At 32.9% G+C, this 23537-nt stretch overlaps 1 protein-coding gene across 7 annotated transcripts in view; it reads left to right on the top strand.

Annotated features, from left to right (window-relative positions):
• The window catches only part of NALCN (sodium leak channel, non-selective), a 518736-nt gene that overhangs the window by 356076 nt on the left and 139123 nt on the right, over positions 1 to 23537 (top strand). For all 7 annotated transcript variants that reach the window (XM_074299465.1, XM_074299466.1, XM_074299463.1 and 4 more), the window contains one exon: positions 13505 to 13579. In XM_074299465.1, coding sequence (XP_074155566.1) covers positions 13505 to 13579 — 75 coding nt within the window. The remainder of the gene's footprint in view (positions 1 to 13504; positions 13580 to 23537) is intronic.

Raw genomic sequence — 23537 nt, 5'->3', positions numbered from 1 at the left:
TGTTATAATTATAAAATAAAATAAAAATTAAAAAAAAGAATAAAGAATAACATAAATGGTGAGCTGAAAATAATATATAGAGTGAAATTTACACTCTATATGATATTACAAACTATATGATAGTTTACAAAACAAAAAATTAGCTTTTTACCAGTGTCAGTCATTTATGCATCAATTAGCTATATAGAAAAAGTTCACCAGCTTTCTAGAGCCAAAATAAAAATTAATAATATTACATTAAATTTGAAGAAAAAATGAGAAGCTACATGGTTTGAGACAACTCAAATTTGATGTTTTTTTTTAAACTTTGTGACATTAAAATTAGGGGAATGCATAAAAGAGTAAGCATTGACATAGAATAATTCCATCTGTGTCAGATAATATTGAATGAATTTTACTGAATTTAATAAATTTAAACTGAAATAATAAATTGCCACAGATGAAAGCAAAAGTATTTAAAACCACATTAGTCAGCAAAACCTTGATCCTATTTAAGACTATGAGCCCTTAAAAGGAGAAACTATTTTCCCCCTTCCCTTTTAGCCTAGCACATAGTAAAAACTTAATAAATACTTGTTGACTTATTGGTAAATAAAAAAACTATAATAGCCACAAGTTATAATAACTTAGAATAGAAATTTATTTGAAAAAATCTTATGGTGGAAAATTATGAACAGTTATCACATTATGAGCAGCAATACAGCAAAAAGTAGTCAAAGACAAAAATAAATATATGGATCCCAAATAAACCAGATCATGAAAAAAATATTTAAGAATGAAAACTGAAAGAACAACAAAGAGATAAAAAATGAAGAAGCCCTGTCAAGGTTTCTTCACCCACAAAAAACCCCAAAAAACAACATTTTTTTTTCTATCAGTGATATTTAAAATGTCACCTTTGGACTCTACCATTACTACATTTACTTTTCTGCTACAAAAAAAAAAAAAAGAAAAAAGAAAAAAGAAAGAAAAGAAATGTATCTGGACAGATCAAATGAGAAGAATTACTGTATTATTCATAAAAGACAACAAAATCTTGAGAATACACAAAATTCAGTTCTCAAGACTTAAGAAAGTGAAGACACCAAATAGGGGGAAAATGTTGGGTATTATTACCAAAAAAGGGTGCTGAAAAATGTCAATAATTACTAAACAATATAATTACATTTTTACCTCAATGGTATTCAAAAGAGCTATGAAGTGAGAAGGCCCATGATTGGGAGAATGCACTCTTTATCTAGACTATTTGACTATTCACATAGCTTGGATGATGTGAAAGTCAACAATTTTCTTCTTTTAGATAAGATGGAGGATTACTAGGCTTTTCAAACTGCAATGCAGTTGATCTTTCTTTAATGTGTTGTCTCCTCTCCTTGAAATGTGAACTGGAGAGCAAAGCTTTTTTTATGGCCTTTTTATGTTTATATCCCAAATGTTTAGTGAACAGTACTTCATATCAAATGAACAAGAAAGCATTTATTTATTCATCTCAACAAAATTGTATTTGTTTCAAGAGCATCTTTGATGAAGACACACAAAGGAAACATGCAGGCTTTTGTAAATTATATTCTGTGTTACATCAAATTTTAAGTCACACAACTGCTTGAATACATAATTCCACTGTATTTTAGTTTGTTAACCCTGTAATGTTTTATAATGGTATCTGGAACTGAAGGGAGGAGGAATTAGAGTTGTAATTTTGTTGCCACAAGGAAATTTCTTCCATCAGTACAGATCTCTTCTATATCTTATCTTCAAAAGTTGGTCTAGGTACTGAGAGATTGAATAATTTACTGAGGATCATATAGACAACATATGTCTAAGTCAGAATATGAGCTAATATATTACTAAATCCAGGGCCAAATTCTGATCTTTTTGCTAGTGTGAAGTTTATTAGTAATTACCGTATTAAATTTTATAATACTTTTTATTTATAATTACTTACATTAATTTTTATAATATTTATAATTATTACATACCATGGTTGCTTCTCCTAGGTAGTATTATAAATGAATAAAATTCTGGATGTCCAAGCAATACTCAATTCTTCTTCAGCAATTGATAATTAATCTTGATACAAAGTATTGAAATTGATGGCACTAAAGTGAGCTGGTTGATTTTTTTGTAATGCCTCATTTATAAGATTTTTTCCAAAAGAACTCATCTGAATATTTAATAATGTGTAAGATTATAACCTTGGGCTACTTATTAGTAATTTTGAACCCTATTTCATGATGGTGTCTTTGAGTTTTAACATGTATTAAATTTAAACCCTTGTGCAAGCATTTATTTCCTTCTTGTTAACTATTTTAACAACCATAAACAATCATGTTTAAGCAAACTCTGGCCAGTGGTGCCATCTGACTGTGTGTGTTTCTGATTCAATTTTTTCAGGGCCAGACATGTGCCAAATGGCAAAACATGTTTTCCTACAGCTTGTACTGGAACAAAAAAGCAGCATGTCATCTCATTGTCCCCTGGAGAGTACCAATTTGTCAGCCTAGAATGAAAATTAAACTCAGGATGCACAGTGAATGCACATTCCATAAGCATTATTTAGCACCCTTTTTGGACCTCCCTCATATCAAATGGCTTGTTTGCTCTCTGTTTTTGTCTTCTCACATTGTCCTTTAATTAAGTTTGATAATATGCTCCCCCTTTTCAACCCAATTCTGTCTATGATTAGTGAATATAGAATGCATATAACTTTTACCACATGAAAGAAACACTAGGTTTGTGTGTAATTTCCCTTATAATGGTTTCAAAGAAAAAAATTGATAAGAAAATGCTTAAAGATTAATAATTTAGCAGGCATTAAAATATTCTTATTACCTTTTAAGTGAAAATATCAAAGGAATGAAATCCTAATGTAGCTTATACAGTATCCATGTACTGAAAATCTGTATTGATGGGCTAAAATGCAACATAATCTAGTGTGAAGTATATAATTTGATGTTTTTAAAAGTCACTGACATTGTATCCCCATTGAAAATATCCTAATTTATATTGTTGTGATTAAATTCATCCTATTAAAAAGATGGAAATTGTTTCTAGCCACAGGCTGCAAGATAATATAGAGTAGGACATGATTGTAAATGCCAAAACAAAACAAAACCGATTATAGTCTGCTGGCCAGACTCCTGCTGAGTTTCAGGCATAAGCTTCAAATTAAACAAAACTAGCACTTATTAATAAAGTTCACACTTGAAAAAGGAAATAAGATTAAAGATGGCATTTCAACTAAAGGGCCATCTTTAGGCTATGTGGAGAGATGAACATGGGTGGAACCACAGAGCATTTGCAAGCTATTAAAAAAAAGAAAGAAAGAAAGAAAGAAAGAAAGAAAGAAAGAAAGAAAGAAAGAAAGAAAGAAAGAAAGAAAGAAAGAAAGAAAGAAAGAAAGAAAGAAAGAAAGAAAGAAAGAAAGAAAGAAAGAAAGAAAGAAAGAAAGAGAAAGAAAGAAAGAAAGAAAGAAAGAAAGAAAGAAAGAAAGAAAGAAAGAAAGAAAGAAAGAAAGAAAGAAAGAAAGAAAGAAAGAGAAAGAAAGAAAGAAAGAAAGAAAGAAAGAAAGAAAGAAAGAAAGAAAGAAAGAAAGAAAGAAAATGAAAATTGAAAGAAAGGGAAAGAAGGCATGACTGTATGGTGAGTTAGAATGTAAAGTAGGTCATGCTACAAGGGAAACAAGCCAGAGGAAGGTTAAGAATGGAGAAAGGCACTTCAAAAGCAATGAAGCAAAACATAAAAATAAAAGACAACTTTCAGTAACTTGAGCAGTGAGTTGTACTAAGCCTAGAAGCGATACTCTATGCAGACAAAAATATCTATTGAGTAAAGTGAGAGGGAGAGAGTTCACAACAAAATCTAAAGCATCTAGGATGATAGACTTTGAAACTGAAAGAGACCTGAATTTAAAAAAAAAAAAAAAAAAGGCTAACAACTCTTAATCTATTTCTGTCCCATTTTTTTGAAGATGAAGATTCTCATCCTTAAAAAGATATAATTGACTTGCTCGGGTCACAGAGGTTACATGTCCATAGCTAGAATTTGGCTCCCAGTCCCACTCTTATCCCTTTGCCTCTTGAGGCTTAATGATAATAATTTACAAGTGTGTGGGATTTTTAGGTCAGCAAAGTACTTTTCCTCTCAAAAGCCCTGGGAAGGAAATCATCCTCATTTTAACCAAGAAATTCAAATAAATGAAATGAAATTTCCCCCTGGTTACATAAAGAGGAAGTTTAAGAGCTGGGACCTATTCTGATCTGAATTTCAGGGTCCTTGCCACTGCTCTTAATGCTGTTTCTGTCCAATTAAACCATTAGCCATAAATTTGTTGTGAAGAAGTAAGTCTTTTTTGTTGTTGTTGTATTTGCTAAGGAGAAATGATCATATTAACTTCCTTTTATATGTAAAATGACCCAATGAATACAGTAATCAGAAAAAAAAAATCCCTTCAAGTTCCATTTTAGATATTTACTCCTTGTGTAGACCTAGTCAAATCCCTTCTCCTCTCTGAAACTCAGTTTCCCCAACTATAAAATGAAGCAGTTGGCATGAATGCTTCTAAGATCCTTTGAATCTCTAAATTAGTGATCTTCCTGTAGCATCGTGGATATTTGGTCTGTACTAGTGATTTAACTTCTTGGCACCCTAAACATAAACCTAAGGCTGTAACTTAGCAGAGCAGTTGTCATTTGGTGACAGTGAAACTATACAATATTAACTATAAGTTATTAACTTTTATGACAATAAAACTGCACATTATTAACTGTTAATATTTTTCATAAGATCATAGAATTTTGAGCTAAAATGGACAAGGTTATTGAACCCATTTTTCATATTATAGATCCCCTGTATATCAATGTATGTAAATAGACAATGTATACAGTGTCAAGTTGTATATCATTATTTTTCCCAGTTTTTGTGGATATCTCCAAGGAAAACTTTCCAAAGATATAATCAGAGCCCTATCTTCTGAACTTTCCTCTGTAATTTGAAATTCATTTTTAGACTTAGATTCTCAAAATTTCCAAAAAGACTTGTGAAAAAATAAGGGGAAAATTATTAGTGGTTGGGGATAGAACTAAGGATTATATGCAGCATTTTTAATGAATATTAAGAATTTTCCCATGTAGAAGAAATATTTATTTCTAAAGTAGCAGTGGCTATTATAATATTTCGTGAGGTAATAATGTAGTTTCAGAAATAAAAAATGTTATAAGCACTATAGCAGGGCAGGGTGACCGAATAATTTAGAGTTGGCAAATTATAATGGATAAAGTGTTTCATCTTAATAATGATTCATTATGAAGTTCTCAAAAATTGGTATGGCATAAAACTCTTAAAAGTTCTCTACTACATTAAGATACTGCTTGGTACACATCCTTCAGATGCATTATTTTTGGCACAGGATGTGGCCATTTTGAAAAAATCACATTGAATAATGATACATAACAAATATTTATAGATAATTTTCTAATTATCTTAGATTGTTCATGTGCATTGTTACTATTTTTTCAAAGGAAATTGTGATTTACATTAATATCCAGTTATTTCTGAACTATTGATTCTTTTATACACACCTATGTATTAAGATGAGATAAAAAGTAATTTAAGTCCTTTTTCTAGGGTAGGGACCTACAGCATTTGCCTCAAGATGCTAAATTTACAAGTTAATGAATTTTGAAGATCCTGACAGTATTTGCAATTATAGAAACAACATAACTTGTCAGCCAATTAGAAAGAATAGTGAAAATAGGACTTTATTGCATGGTACTATGTCTCTTCTCTCCCTGTTCTTAGCTTCTACTCCATAAAAGCCTTATGTTTCTATCCTTGAGATTTTGTCTACTCCTTTTCCATTCATTTGAGGATGCTTTTTATGATGCTTTTCTTTGTTTTTATTTTGACTCTTATTTAAAATTTTATTTTACCAATTACATGTAAAAATAATCTTAACATTCTTTCTCCAAATTTTGAGTTCCAAATTCTCTCCCTTCCTCTATCCTCCTCCCCTCATTGAGAAAGTAAGTAACCTAACCGAGTGTATATTATTCCCTCTAGAGAGTAAGGTTTACCCATTCACCTCCTTTCCCCTATCTTTACCTCCACTGTAAAATCTCTTTCAGGCTTCTTTTATGGCAGAGAATTTATCCCATTCTACATCTCCCTTTCTCCTTCTCCCAGTACATTCTTATTTCTCATCTCTTAATTTTATTTTTTATATAATCATACCATTACATCCAACTCACACCTTTGTTTTCTGTCTATGTATATATATTAGTTCTAACTGTCCAATAATGAGAAAGTATTTACTAGTTATAAACATCATTTTCCTATGTTGGAATATAAAAAGTTTAACCTTACATAATCCTTTATGGTTTCTTCTTCTTATTATTATTACATCTTGTATTTGAAAGTCAAATTTTCTATTCATCTCTGATCTTTTTCTTCAGGAATGCTTGAAAATCCTCTATTTCACTGACTATCCATTTTTCCTCTGAAGTATTTGTTGGGTAGCTGATTCTTGGTTGTAACCCAACTTCTTTGCTTTCTGGAATGTTATATTCTAAGTCCTCCAGTCCTTTACAGTAGAAACTGTTAAATCCTATGTTATCCTGATCATGCCTCCACATACTTGAATTGTTTCTTTCTAGATACTTGCAATGATTTCTCCTTGACCCAGGAGTTCTATAATTTGATTATAATATCCCTGTGCATTTTTATTTTAGGAGCTGTTTTAGGAGGTGATTGTTAGATCTTTACATTTATGTTTTAGCCTCTGGTTATAGGATAACTAAGATATATAGGATATCAGGTCAGTTTTCCTTGATAATTTCTTGAAAGATGATATCTAGGCTCTTTTTTGATTATAACTTTTATGTAGTCCAATAATCCTGAAATTATCTATCATAAATATATTTTCTAGGGCAATTATTTTTTCCAGTGGGATATTTCACATTGTCTTCTATTTTTTCATTCTTTTGATTTTGTTTGATTCTTTCTTTCATGCTGACACAATTGGAGTTAAGTGACTTGCCCAGGGTCACACAGCTAGGAAGTATTGAGAGTCTCAGATCAGATTTTATTTCACGTCTTCCTGACTTCAGGATTGCTTTTCTATCCATTGCACCACCTAGCTGCCTGATTATTTCTTGATGTATCATAAAGTCATTAGCTTCCCCTTGCCCAATTCTAACTTTTAAGGAATTTTTTTCAGCGAGTCTAGGTTCCTACTTTTCTATTTGTTCACTTCTACATTTTAGGGAGTTGTCTTCAGTGAATTTTTTACCTCTTTTTCCATTTAATCAATTTTTGATTTTGAAGCTGTTTTTCTCTTCTTTTCATTCATTAGATTTTTGTTGCCTTTTTTTTTTTTTAACCATTTGGCCTATTCTGGTTTTTAAGTATTATTTTCTTCAGAATTTATTGTGCCTCTTTACCAAGTTGTTTGTGTTTTTCTATTTTTTTTGTATCATTCTCATTGCTCTTCAATTTTTTTTCCATTGCCTTTCAAACTTGCTTTTTAAAATTCCTTCTCAGCTCTTCCCTGCCAAGACGAATTCATATTTATCTTGAGGCTTTGAATGCAGGAAATGTAACTTGTCATCTTCTGAGTTTGTGTTTTGATATTCCTTATCACTATAGTTAGTTTAGTTTACAATTCCACTAACAATATCTTCTTCTTCTTCACCTTTTTCTTCTTCTTCGTGATTTGCCCAGGGTCACACAGCCAGCAAATGTTAAGTGTCTGAAGCCTTTGAACTCAGGTCCTCCTGACTTCAGGGCTTGTGCTCTAACAACTACACCACCTAGCTGCCCCTAAAATCATTATTCTTTTTTTTAATGTTTCATCTGCAGTTAGTCTCTATCAGTTTCCTTTCTTTCTTTCTTTCTTTCTTTCTTTCTTTCTTTCTTTCTTTCTTTCTTTCTTTCTTTTTCTTTTCTTTCTTTCTTTTTCTTTCTTTCTTTCTTTCTTTCTTTCTTTCTTGTTCCAGTTGACAAACTCTTTGAAGCACAGAACTACCCAACTTCAGACTCAAAATGATTTGTCAACCTCCATTTCTTTCTACTAAAGGGGAAAAAATAATCATCGGCATCAAATTGGAGTTTATCAAGACTTCCTTTGGTCAGGAAACCCAAACCTTTTCCTCCCCAATTTTTCACTCAAAATTATTTTGGTCCCCAATGCAAATAAATAAAAGAAAAAATGAGGGAAAGCAATAAAAAAAATATTAAGGACAAAATCACTCTCTTCTGTCCGGTCCATTCCTGCTCATAGATGGATAGATAGGTAGATAGATAGATAGATAGATAGATAGATAGATAGATAGATAGATAGATAGAAAGATAGATAGATAGATAGATAGATAGATAGATAGATAGATAGATAGATACAGATATATACACAAATACATCTATATATACATATATACACAGAATATATAAGCAAACTGCCTTACAAGCAAAAACAATACAAGCTCACAATTATATAGTGATTTATAATTTCCAAAGCATTTTCCTCATGACTGCCATTATCATACTTCATGTAAAGATGAAGAAACTGAGGTTCATGGGGTTTAAATGACATGCAGGAGAGCTAATACTTGAATCATTGGTCTTCTGACTGTGAATCCAAAATTCTTTCTCCTAGACCAGATTGAATACTATTTCTATTTTATTACACCATTCTGCTTCACACTCTCTAAGTTAAAGTCAAACTACACTACTCTTACAGGATTGACTTGTATTCTCCTGCCTCTGAGCATTTGTAAATGCCATTATTTATCCCTGGAATACACTTCTCCATCATTTCTGACTGCTGAAACACATTACTCTCTAACCTAAATGAGGTGTCACTTCTTTTAGAAAGCCTTTTTCAGCTCCCACCAACACCACTCTGACAGTGATCTTGATCTCCTCTACTTTTTTTTCTTCTTTTTTCCTCTGAGTGTAAGCATTTCTTTTTATTTTCTTTTTAGTATTTTATCCTCCCAATTGCATATAAAAATATTTTCAACATTCATTTTTAAAATTGAATTCCAAATTTCCTTCCTCCTTTGGCCCCTTCCTTCCACATTGGTAAGACAAATAATTTGATACAGGTTGGTTATACATGTGTAGTCATGCAAAACATATTTCTTTATTAGTCGTGCTATAAAAGAAAAAACATCGATCAAAGTAAACAAAGATAATAAAAATGTGCTTTGATCTGCATTCAGACTCCATTAGTTTTTTTCTCTGGAGACGGAAAACATTTCTCATCCTAAATTCTTTAGAGTTGTCTTGGATCCATCTCCATCCATCTATCTGTCTGTCTGTCTGTCTATGTATCTATCTATCTATCTGTCTATTTATCCTTTTTCTAACTGCCCTAATAAATTGCAAGTGTCATCTTCTCATGTAGGAATGCAAACAATTTAACCTTATTAATTTCCTAATGATTTCCATTTACTTTTTTACTTTTTATGCTTCTCTTGAGTCTTTTGTTTGGAAGCCAGATTTTCTCTTCCCCTCTGATCTTCTCATCAATAAAGTTTAGAATTTCATTGAATATTCATTCTTCCCCTGAAGTCAGTTTTACTACATAAATGATTTTTGGGTTATAATCTTAACTCCTTGGTTCTTCAGAATATCATATTACAATCCTTTTTATCCTTTTATATAGAAGCTGCCAAATCTAGTGTTATCCTAACCACAGTACCATATCACTTGAATGGTTTTTCTGGCTGCTTGCAATATTTTCTTCTTGACTTGGGAGTTCTGGAATTTGAATTCCTAGAAGTTTTCATTTTGGGATCTCTTTCAGAAAGTGATCAATGTATTCTTTCAATTTTTATTTTACCCTATGTTTCTAGAATAATCAAGGTAATTTTCCTTGATAATTTCTTGAAAGATGATGTCTGGGTTTTTATTTTTATTTTTTTAATAATTACTTTGAGGAAGCCCAGTACTTTTTTTTAATGATCATTCCTAGATCTATTTTCCAGATTGATTGTTTTCCAGTAATATATTTCACATTTTCTTTTTTTTTTTACTCTTTTGGTTTTATTTGATTATTTCTTGATCTCATAGAGTCACTAGCTTCCACCTACCCAAGTCTAATTTTTAAGGAATTGTTTTGTTCAATGAGTCCTTCTACCTTTTCATTCCATTGAGCCAATTATGTTTTTAATGAATTATTTTTTTTTCAGTGAATTTTTGAGCCTCTCTTTCCATTTCAAGGTATTTTCTCTTCATTTAGATTTTTGTACCTGTTTTATCATATTCTTATGCCTCCTTTATCAAACTGCTGACTCTTTTCATGGTTTTTCTATGAGATGGACCCTCATATAACCAAAGCAACAAAGTGCCTCAGTGTTAGCCACTGTAATCTCCTTCTGACCAGTCTTGTTGTCTATGGGCTGAGAGCTCTGGAAGCCTCTATGAATGCAGTCATTCTCAAGGCCTGTTCCTGGTTTTTGGAGACCTGGTCTGCACTGGACTGCACTACATTTTCACCCTGATACAACAGACCTTTCCTGCTGACCTTCTAAATTTGGGGGTTTGAAGATTTGTTTCATTGCATAATTCTGTGGGTTCTGACACTTCAGAATTTGTTTCAAGGCATTATTTAAGTCTTTGGAGATAATTGGGGGAAAACTCAAGTGGATTATGCTTTTTTTTCTACCATGATGGCTCTGCCCATCCCCTCTATTTTTTTCTACAGCACTTTCTCCAGTTAGGTCTTCATCAAATTCTACTTCATACCATATTTATTTTAATACCATGCCATACCTCATACTCTATTTATTTAAACTGTAAGTTGCTTGAAGGCATTTTTTAAAAAATCTTAGTTCCCCTAACATCTAGTCCAGAGCTTCTTCTTTCTCTACCTTCTCATAAGATTCTTCATATACAGTGCTAATTGTGTTGATAAATCATTGCTAAAGTTATTTTCTCTATCTAGTGTACTCTAGCGCTACAATTCTTCCCCATACAATCTTCTTCGTCAACAGTTTGGGAATGTGAGGGTATGGAGTGTTGGAGCTAGAATCAAGAGGACCTGGAGTCAAATCTGCTCTCAGACACTTTCTTGCTATGTGATGTTGGGAAAATGACTTACCCTTATTTGCCTCAATTTCCTCATCTGTAAAATGAACCTGGAAAGGAAATGCAAATAAAACTCCAAATGAGTCACTGAGAGTCAGACATGACTTTAATGATTGAATGACACAAATAAGACAGTAGAGTAATATTGAAAGCTGAATTCCAAAACAAGGCAGCATCTATCTCATTAAATCAGTAAATCAATAAACATTTTAAAATTCTTGTAGTATAGTATAGTATGGATAACTGGTGACACAGGAGACAGAGCAATGGGCTTGGAATCAGGATGACTTTTGTTCCTGACTTCAAATCTGGCCTCAGACACTTACTAGTTGTGTGATTCTGGACAGTTTGCTTGCCCCTGTTTGCTTTAGTTCCTCATTTATAAAATAAGCTAGAGCAGGAAATGCCAAACCATTCAAGTATCTTTGCCAAGAAAATCCCAAAAGGCCTTATGAAGAGTTAAGACCTTCTGAAATGACTGAACAACAACAACAACAACAACAACAACAACAACAACAACAACAACAACAAAAAAGCACAGTCAGAAAGTGCTATCATAACTAAGAAATGGGAAGAAATGTTGTGGATGGGAATGTCCATTAATAGCTTGGATTTACAAGTTTTCAGCTGGCCTTTAAGGATTTGGATGGACAAATGAAAAGGGGAAGGGCAAAGCTACACATGGAAGAATGTATATGAGGGCTTGAAGATATTAGTTTGTGGGTGGTGATTTAACCAATGTATCTAAAAGGACAATTTTCATATTAACAGAAAAATAGGGGAGAAAATAAAATCTTTATCGCTAAATCTTAAAAAACAAACAAACAAACAAAAATGGCAACAGCAACTTTATGGAGAAATCTTGCCTGGTAACTGGGTTACAATGCTTCATCTAAATTTATTTTCTCATTGGGCATGAAGAAATCTGCAATCACTAAGTTGCTTTGACCTTTTTAGTAATTAATTTCATAGATAGAAAACATAATTGCTGGATGTCTCTTAACAGCTAGTGCCCCATGTCTTAAAACATATTCCCTCCTCACCTCTACCTCAGACCTCCTTTAAGGCTTAGCACAAGGCCCATATCCTAAAGAAAGCCTTCCCCTCCCCACCTGCTTAGGTTTTGATATGTCATCAGTATGATGGGGGGGCAGTAGCCTCTTTAAGATTCTTTGTCTGATCTCCAACTTCCTTTGGGATTGACCTTTGATTTACAAGATCTGGTCAAAACCACCCTTTTGTATTCCAAGGGGAGAGATCCTATCTGAGCCAGTTTGGGCTTGTACCCAGCCCCCACTGGATCTGAGCTAGCTTGGATTTTCTCAACCCCCACTATCTGCTCAGGTTTCCCCAAAACTATTTCTTCCTTATCTGAAAAGCCTGCCAAGAATTTGGTCACTGCTCTAGGTTCCTTGAAGCAAATAAAAGAGCCAAGCTGGAATCATCTCTTGGCAGAGAGTTGAAACATGCCAGCAATATTCTTTGCATCACAGACTCTCTGTCCCGCTGCCTTTGGTGTATTTCTTCCTCTATCTAATACCTTTTACTAACCAGACTTTAACCTTACTTCCAAACCTTACAATAAACCTTTTTTTATCAATCTAGGTTTTCGGGCCTGTAAATTCATTTACAGGGGACTCTCACTGCCGCTAGACCTCATTTAACTTTGATTCCTTGCACCAAATCCAAAGAGGTTGCAGGGGAGTTCCACTTGACTCCCTGTACCCCAAAGCTGCCACTAGACCTCAATTAATCCTAATTTTATTGAGTATAGACCTCATCATTAGGTATATACCTCATCAAGTACACATGTTTTTTTCACCAAAACAAAATGTAAGCTCACTGAGAGCAGGATTTTTTTTTTTTACTTTATATTATTCCTAAAGCCTACTATGGTGCCAGTCATATAATAAGCTTTTAATAAATTCTAGATGAATGAATGTGAATGAGGAAAAGAAGTATGAGATACAAAAGGGATGATGTTAGTAAAATGCACCAACATGATAGTTCCTTGTAATTAGAACTAATTAGGAAAATATAAATATAAAAAAAATTCCTATGAAATATAAGAACAAAATTGTTTTAAATGCTAACTTTTGCTTCACTGTATTTCTTTTATTTTAACCATATAGTTCATTGTATTTTAGAAAGAGGATTCAATTTGAGCAGCTATTTTCATAATAAAAAGTCATATTTTGTGTTGTGTGTTTTCAATTAATGTTTTTTCATGTTTAGTTTATAGCAGATTTCATGTTAGTTTTCCAGTTTTCAATTTCCCCCCATTTAATAGGATACTGTATATTTGTAAAACAGAGAAGGGAATTACATATATATATATATATATATGAATGATTAGGTTATTTCTGAGAATTGTGCTATTTGTTTTCTTTTTAACCACTATCTTATCATTTTGTAGATTCTCCTGAGTTTGTTTGTTGCTGTTATTTTGGACAACCTCGAGCTTGATGAAGATCTGAAGAAACTTAAACAAGTAAGCAATATTTGTGTGGCGGGTTATTTGTATTAATGTTTCCATTTTTAAGAAAATGTGTTCCATGATTCATCAGAATATGGTGCCACTGAGAGAATTTTGGTCTTTAAAGAGCTGGATTTTTGAAGTACTGAATAGTGTAGAAAGCTGAAAGTACCAACTTCTCTGTGAGATCCTACCCAATCTGCTCCTCAGTTATGGTACCAGCTCAACATCCATCTACAAAACCAGTCCAAAAAGAAAATGTAGGGGAGTGTGTTTCTGTGGCAGATACACTTCTTTTGCTATGGGTAAATCATTTAGTATACTTGGTATTATTAGCATGCTGATATCTGTGATGTTTATTTGGAGCACATTATCTATCATTAAGTAATTCTTTAGTTTGGACTGTGTGTAGGACATCTGCCACACAAAGAAACATGAACATATTCTTAAGATATTTACTTTGGACTGTTAGCTAGGAAAAAGTAGAAAAGTTGTATTATTCTTATTTTTAATGATAGAAAGGTAGAATAAATAGAAATATTGACTCATTTAAAATTTTCCATTATGTGGAAAATATTGGACAGTAGGTAAATTAGCCTCAATTTAATATTGTCTGGCTATTTTACTAGCTTTATCCCTTAAGAGCTCTTATATAAATGTGAGAAAACTCTTTTGAATAATAGAGTCCTGGCTTAATTTTTTTCACATCACATAGAAAAAAACTGGAATGCTATTGAAAAAACATTTCTAAGATACATTTTGGTTAATGTGAGAACCTGTAAAATATTTTGGGATATTCAGTGACTAGCTTTTCCTTCTGATATGCATAATGTAGCCATAAGAGTTAAAAATTTTGATTTGTTTCATTTTCAGTACTATTGATCACTTTCAAAATTCATCCTTTTAAAAAAATTCTTTAATTAATATTAATCTTCAAGTTTGTAGACTAGTGAATTAAAGTTTGTACTTTCATGAATGTTGGTGTACATTTTTATCATACTCTGGAGTTGTAAAACAGCACATGGTTCTAATTATCAAAAGGAATTATGTTTTCAAAAAGTCTTTTAGGTTTTTTAAATTAAGCTATGCAATAGGTACATAGGTGTATGTGCAAAAATTGTAAATTGTCTTCATGTATCATCATAGATAATGGTCCCTTGAATCAAGAAAATGTCTGTCCTCCTATTCTAGGCATTTGAAAACTTGGAGAGCTGAACAAAGATTTCTTACTTTTTAGATTAGCTTCAATTGGGGAGGAGGGGAGAGAAGAGAAAAACCAATTAAAAAAACAACAACAACTTTTTCCATCACTTTGAAATGAGACCTGATTTAATCAATAGGAGTCCTAAATACCTGTCTTTTTCATTTATTTGCACTGGGTAATTATTGGTTTATAACTTTTCTCCAACTCACTATAATAATATATCATATCTGAAATTTTGTCCAAAGGGTAAGTTACATAATTATCTGTGACTATTCCTGTTGTTAACAAGAAAGAGAATTATTTCATATGTCTAACTTTCTTTATAGACACCATATATTTATGGCGCCAATGTCAGAAATGAATAGGGGAAAATGTATTCTGGGGTTAAATTACAAAAAAAAAAACAAAACAAGTTTCTGGGCGCAATGAAACCTTCAGCCTGTTGATTTGAGCACCAAGAGCAAACCCTAGTGCAACATCTCTTACCCTGACATTCTGATCTTCAGTAGGATGGGTAACTTTTGTTACCTGAAGACTAATCTTTGAACATCTTAATCCTTCATTTGGTCGTTTGTCCAGGTTTATAATCATGTACTAGCATTCACTAAGAGGAAAATGGTTGGCATGAAGTGAATTTATTTTTTATGTATTCAAAAGTTGCCAATAAAGTATTTCCTATGCTTGGGCATGCTGGGCAGAATATGAAGGGACATATAATGCTTTAAAGAATATGGTATTTTGTTTTGTTTTGTTTTGTTTTCCTTTCAATAGTCCTCAAACAGTGGCAGCAACAACCAAAATCTTGGACAGAATAGTAAGAGTTCAGAACATCCTCAGTATCATTGAAGTAAATATAAAATAAATTCTCTGAAACTTTGCCAAAATGTACTGACAGTTTATTGGCATTTGGTTATAACTTAATCCAGATGTATTCAAAGAGAGACTTATTCTTGCCTAACAGACCAGGCTCAGCTTTCCAAATCCAACTATAAACTTTATTTTTAAGTTACATATTTTTATATTACCATTTTGTGAATTGTATTAAAATACATAGATTTTGAACAACCAATGGAGGAAAAATCTAATTAGAATGTATATTGATCTGTAAGTACAATGGAAACAATTTGAAGTTCCAACTTTAATAGAGTTTTCCAGTATTCATTGTCCCTCACTGATACTTTAACATTTGTACATGTAAGATTTACACAAGAAGAATTGGGATTTCAGATTTATCTGTTGAAGCTAACTTTCAAATTTCTCTAGTGTTGAGATTTCTTAAATATTCCAGTTTGATATAATTTACTAGCAGATACAACTCCTATCCTAACATGTATCAAATGCTTAGAAAATTTTGTTGAATGAAAGTTAAATCAATATGCCTCCTATGATAATGAGACTTGCTTTCTCGACCATATAATTATAATAGATTGTACGCTATATTACTCTGAAAATAACTCATCTATTACATCCCATGAATAAATAACCTTTTGGTTAACTACTGAGTTGTTCTCCATGATGCTTTGTATTTGAGAAAATGGGGACCTATATGGATACAACCAATTGTTCTTGCCTGCAGTGTCAAGGACCCTTTTCATATGCATACAACCATTTGGTCATTGAAAAGCACAATTAGAAATAATGTAACAATAACAAAAATTTTGAGGCCAGAGATTGTTTTTGCTTTTTCTTTGTATTTCTAGTGCTTAGCCCACTTCTTAGCATAGTTTTCTTTATAATGCTTTGTGATTGCTGGCTTGCTGTTTGCTAATTCATATTATTTTCTTATAATTGAGCTAAAATTATGTATTTACTCAGATAATTGGGGTGATTTGTATTTCCTACATCTAAATCCTCAGTTGCTATCTTTAAAAGAGATATGGACCCATGCACTATTATAATTTAAAATGTTCCTGATCCTCTCTTTTACCAGCCTTGTTGCTAACTTTCAATAGGTTGTTCCTTCATTTTCTATCTCCTTCATTTCAGTATCCCTAATGACTCTGACCTTTATTATATGACTTACTTAAAGGATTTCAATGCTAAGACTTATTGACACATAGGAAAAAAGGAAACTTTTAAGGACTCCTTTTTTGTTGTTCATTTGTGACCTTTCAAAAATCCTCTATAAAGTTGTAATCGATTTTTCAGTTATTTTTCTATCAAACTGAAGACTTTTCATTGAAGTCTTAATGTGTATTATCTTTGTGGTTATTGAAATTCAGAAATAATTAGTTTGGTGAAAGTAGCAAAGGAAATATACTGGTTTTAGTGCCAAAAAAGTATTATACAAAATCTCCCAGAAATATTTGTGGATTTTTAAACTATAAAGCTTTACTATTATTAATATATTTATGAAAAGTTTATATTAATGCAACAGTTTCATATCATCTTTATGCTAAATCTTTAATACATATATACATATGTGATGAGGTAAATACCGAATGATGAGGTATAACCTCATTAAAATTAGGATTAATTGAGGTCTAGTGGCAGGATTGGGGTACAGGGAGTCAAATGGAGCTCCCCTGAAACCCCTTAGGATTCGGCGCAAGGATACAAAGTTAAATGAGGTCTAGTGGTGGTGAGAGTCCCCTGTTAATGAGTTTATAGGCCTGAAAAACTAGATTAATAAAAAGAGATTTATTGCAGGGTTTGGAAGCAAGGTTAAAGTCTGATTAGTAAAAGATATTAGATAGAGGAAGAAATACACCAAAGGCAGCGGGACAGAGAGTCTCTGAGGCAAAGCATGGTTGCTGGCATCTTTCGATTCTCTGCCAAGGGATGATTCCCTCCTAGGCTCTTTTATTTGCTTCAAGAAGCCTAGGGCAGTGGCAAATTCTTGGCAGGCTTTTCAGATAAGGAAGAAATAGTTTTGGGGAAACCTGAGCAGATAGTGGGGGTTGAGAAAATCTAAGCCAGCTCAGATTCGGTGGGGGCTGGGTACAAGCCCAAACTGGCTCAGATAGGATATTTCCCTGTGGAATACAAAAGGGTAGTTTTGACAAGATCTTGTAATCAAAGGTCAGTCCCAAAGGAAGTTGGAGATCGACAAGGAATCTTAAAGGGGCTATTGCCCCCATCATATGTACATATGTATGTATATATTTATAAATAAGAATATATGAATATACTTTTATATTGACATCTGTGCTTATTATATAATCAATGGTGTTTCAGTTTTATCTTCCATATTCACTTTCTTTCTATGTCTCTGGGCACAGGGACCACTTCTGAGTAAAATTAAACAAATTCCAGTACAATATAATATCAGATGCTGCCTTTTTTGTATGTGTTTTTCATGCACACTAATTTACAACTGTGCTTCCCTGATAATTATGCATACCAAAGCTGTTGCTTGAAGGAACAAATTTTCCTAAAGAAAGTATGGAAAAGAAAAAAAAAGGTTTTAGAATGTGATATTTATTCAATAGCTTTCCAGCAAAAAGATGAGCCAAGAAAATCTTCACACTGATCTGATGTAATTTTTGCACTTCTCATAAAACTAGATAGCTAAGATTATAGAAAAGAAACCCATTAGAATTTATATTGTATGTAAAATATTCCGTATGATTTCAGACAGCTGCTTTGGTCATAATTGCTGTGTGAGACTACAGATACATGGTATATTTTCTTTTTTATTTGGAAATTAATAATAAAAATTATTTATCTGATGTTTTACAGTATATGTAAAAGTGAAAAGTGGTCTAAAATTTTCCCCAATGTGCCCCCATACTAATAAATGTACTTATATACATCATTATGAATTGTCAGATGGCAGGATCAAAAACTCAAGATAATCATCAGCAGAAGCCACATTAACAGAATATTGGAACAAATATAGTCTGTGCCATAAGAAACCCTCAATGGGAGTGTTGAAAGGGCCTAAAGAATTCCCAAACTGAGGAAAGAAATAAACTTTAGCTGGATGAAGTGAATTTCAGGTACCAAGACCTACCTTGATCACGCCCTTACGTGACATTTAAGCAACATCAGAACAACTAGTTAAGAGAAGTAGATGTGAAAATGCAGGAACCAGCTGAAAAGTTTAATAAATAATAGCACAAAGGAGAAAAAGATTCAGGAGAAAATGGAAGATAAAGTTCTATGGGTTGGGAGACAGCTGCAAGAAGAGACTATTCAGTGAGCTTAAATCCAGAGAGAGAAAAGGTACATCTTCAAAGAATGCTAATGTGACAGGATGCAATGCTTCAACAGTCTAAGAATTTGGAGCTTGGGTCTTCTGTTTCTTTGGTTATTTCCCCAAGCATGTACCATGACATTCTGCATGCTTTACAAGCTTGCTGACTGACTGGATAAGATGACAGTTTTGCATACTTAAGGATTTTTTAAAAAGCAGACTGGCAAGAATAATAAATGGGTACTTACTTAATAGTACAACTTTTATTCTGTCCCCAAAATATCCCTGTAGAAATAATTTATAAGGTATTACCACTAAGAATCTAACTCTCCATTGCCTCTTTTCCAATATTGAAATATTTTTGTTTGCTTGTTTTTTTTCAGGAACTAAGTGTAAAGTGACTTGTCCAGGGTTACACAGCTAATAGGAGTCTGAGGCTCTCAGTTCCTTCAGACTCCAGGGCCATTGGTCTATCCATAGTGCCACATAGTTGTCCCAGTATTGAAAGGAATTTTAAAATTAGAATTCCCCTATTACCACTGTATTTTTGTTATGCTTATACCTAGTATTTTTATTCTCAGATGTCTTGTTTTAATGAAGTGATCTTGGGGCAGTAGTTGGTGCAAGGGTTAAAGCACCAGCCCTGAAGTCAGGAGGACCCGAGTTCAAATTTGACCTCAAGACACTAAACACTTCCTAGTTGTGTGATCCTGAGTAAGTCACTTAATCCCAGTTGCCTGAGCAAAAATAAAATAAAAATAAATAAAGAAGTGATCTTGAAGGCAACTCTTGCCCAACTGGAAGAGCTTCACAGAATGGTTTCATATTAGCTTGAGGTTTTGGAAAGATTAATGATTTTTTCAGTTAGGGTAATTCTTAATGGTTAGATTGTAGAAAAGACTATTTTATAGAGAACTTACACAGGACAAATATTCAATTGGTGGTCAGAAAAAAGCAGTACAAGATGGGCAGTTAGATATCTCAGTGGATAGAACACAAGCCCTAAAGTCAGAAGGAACTAAGTCCAAATCCAGCTTCAGACACTTAATCCACTTGCCTCACATATACATACATACATAAAAAGGCAATACCAGGACACTCTTTAATTCTCTCCTAATTTTTTAGAACTGATTGCATGATGTGGAAGAGACTAGCCTAGGACTTTCCTGAACAGTGTACCCTCATCAGAGAAGGTTCTATGTTCTAAAAGCAAAACAAAGTTGAAATAGCTCAAGAGACAGGAGCTGTGAAAAGTTAGAAAATCCATTCCACCTGTTCACATGGATTATTTATGCCCAATCTGTGAGTATTTCAAACCTGTATTGATTTGGTCACCCATAGTCACACACACTGTAACTTAGCTCTAACATAGTTATATCATTTTGGTCATCTTTGAGAATGAAGAACAAGAATGACCTCTGATTGTTTGATTACTAGGTTGTAGAGTGGGCTACAATCTTCATGGATGGAAGAAGGACCTTGATCTTTATACTACAAAATAATTATTTTTTATTTACAAAAACACCTGTTCTGTTATTGTTTCCTGCGAAGGTCTGGTCTATCTCTTCTTGTCAGGATAAGCAAATGTCCTGGCCCCACGTTGGGCGCCAAATGTAGCGAGCTGTCGTCTCCAAAAGCTGCTGGATCGCTCTCTGGGAAGAGATCTGCTGTGTCTACTCAAATCTTTAAGACAGATTCTTCTTCCTGTAACGAACCGTTGTCTCCAGGCAGTTGCTGTTAACTCTTGTCCTTAGAAGTGACTTCCCTTCCTGCAGAGAGCCCCGTCAGGCCTGATGTAATGCAGAGAGTCTTTCTCTTGAATCCTGGCTCTGAATCTCCTCCAGCTCTTGTCCTTCTCCAGGCCGATCTGCTGTCTGCGCCCATTGCTGTCTCTTTTTATCCTCCCAGAGAATGGGCGTGGGATAATGCAAGGGCTTCTGGGAAGAACCACCCCAGCCAATGAGCTTGCCCCCTCTATCAAGTCAACCTGAGTTCTCACCTTGTAATTGTCCAGAAAACCTGAATTCTCACCTTGTCACCATCCAGACAACCTGAGTTCTCACTTAGTAATCCTAACAGTTTCCAGCTTGTCTTATGAAATAAGAATCATGGCTATTATCAGAACCATTTATATACAAAGAAACTACATTGCATAGTTGAATGTTTTGTCTTGAAACTTACACATACAAATATAAATGGAGATAAATCTAGGATACATATTTCTTTTTTTATATATTTATTTTTTTATAATATTATCCCTTGTATTCATTTTTCCAAATTATCCCCTCCCTCCCTCCACTCCCTCCCCCTGATGACAGGTAATCCCATACATTTTACATGTAGGATACACATTTCTTGATGACCAAATATGTTTTCCAAGAACCAAAACTATTTTTGACTTAGGTTCCATCTGAGAACCATCCATGAACTCACAATTATGATTTCATATAATTCAAGAAATCATAGATGTAGAGTTGAAAGAAAAATTTAAAATCTCTAGTCTAACTCCTCATTTTACAAATGAAAAAACCAGAATCCAAATAGTAAAGTGAATTTTCCAATGTTACATAAATATTAAGTTGCAGAACCATGATTCTAACTAAAACTTGATTCCAAACCAAGAAGACTTAAACCATACCACAGTTGTTCACATAATTGGTTCTGGTTGCTATCCATGATTAATTTGCCTGAAAAGAAGTGCAATAACATTCCTCTCCTTTCTCCATTGTTTTCTTTATATGTGAGGCTATCAAAACTCTCTCCTTGCTATCAAAACACAGTTGAGGTTTTTCTTTCTCATGTATTCCTTTATTCAATGAGATTCACGATATAACAAGATAGCTATTAATATGACATTTATTTCACTTGTCTTTCCTTTACCATTCTTCAAATGGTAATAGCATAACACAGAATTTAAATGGGAGAGTACATAAAGCTTTGGACCTGGAATAAGGAAGATGTACGTTCAAATCCATACTTTCATTAGCTGTGTGATCCTCACCAAATCACTTAATCTCTGTTGGCCTCAGTTTCCTTATCTTCAAAATGGAGATGATAATAGCATCTATATTCCAATGACTGTTGTGAGGATAAACTGAGATAACATTGGTATAAACTGAGTAATATTGGTAAGCCTCAAAGTGCTATATAAATGCTAGCTTTATTGTTGTTGTTAATAATATGAAATTTTTCACTCTATTTACTTGAAAAATATAGGAATTTATAAAAAATATGGAATGTTGCATATATTTTTCAGGTATTTGTAATGTAAAAGTAAAATGCATCAATAAAGCTTTTTTTTTTTTTAATGTAGAGCTATAGTAGACTTGAAGTAGCTTATAACCCCTCACTGTTTCTGGATAAGTCACATAGAATTTCTTACATCAAGGACTTTTTAAAAAGTGATTTTATTTGAAACTGGAAAACTATAACTGAAAAAGCATGTACATAAAATCCCATGAGGGACAAAGGAGACAAAGACAGGGAGAGAGAGACTGGGACAAAGACAGAAATAAAATAAACCAGTATTCAAGAAACTTATTTTTAAAATAACCTTACATTCCTCCTCTCTATGATTTACCTACAGCTAATCATCAAGATATAAATATGTCTATATGTCTGTATCTTGTATATGGATATAGCTGTTTACATAATATCTTTCCCCATTAGATTGTAAGTTCCTTGAAGGCAGAGACTTGTCTACCTTTGTTTATATCCCCAACACTACAAATAATGCTTGGGACATACTAACTGCTTATTTAACTTGATTTGGCACCCATAAAAAATCAGAGCTCTAACCTTAGATTTTGAAAAAATACCAGATCATTTAAACTGTATTACAGGATGATACAGCTATTTAGATGAAAGAATGGGTTACAGGGTAGAACTATAAAATATTGCAAGCTAAAAGCAACCTTTTTAATAGCCTGAATGATTTCTTAACTTAGCCATGGACTAATATATATGCTTGTTAAACACACACACACACACACACACCCCTATATATAATCTATTAAGTCCCAAGGGAACCATGGGGAAGCCTCAGGAAAAGAATAATAAGAAAAGAAAATGGTAGATAGTGTGTGTAGATTAAATTCAAAGCTATGATTTAAAAAAAAAATTTCAGTCCTAATGAAAGTTTTATTCATATCCTTAAACTAAATTTGATTACTTTTCATTTTTGATAACTCTCCCTGTGTGCATGGCAGAGCTTGTTTGACAGGGAAGGTCAGGGAAAGAGTTGTTCAGACTGTGGAGAAAATGTTAGTTTCTTCTTAATAAGGTCTCCAATTTTATTTTAAGAGTCTTTCTTATCCTTATTCTTTCACTCTATCTTTCTTTCATCTCTGTTGCTAGGCATGAGTTTGAGTAAAGGGTGTGCCTAGACACATTATATGGTCTAAAAAATCATTTTAAAATCATAGTTTTGCTTTTTAATTTCATAATTTTTAGTTTTAAGGTATGGATTATTATACTATGCATAAGTTTAGTTTAGTCTTTAATTTTAATAGAATTTTAAACAAATATTTACCTTTAATATTTATTGTTTCTAGCTTATCCTATGAAATAAGAATTATCATAACCTTTTATATATAAAGAAACTGATACAGCATAGTTGAATGGTTTGTCTA

Source organism: Sminthopsis crassicaudata, chromosome 3 (assembly GCF_048593235.1).
Source record: "Sminthopsis crassicaudata isolate SCR6 chromosome 3, ASM4859323v1, whole genome shotgun sequence".
NCBI classification, from domain to species: domain Eukaryota; kingdom Metazoa; phylum Chordata; class Mammalia; order Dasyuromorphia; family Dasyuridae; genus Sminthopsis; species Sminthopsis crassicaudata.
This window is presented reverse-complemented; position numbering and strand designations above follow the sequence as displayed.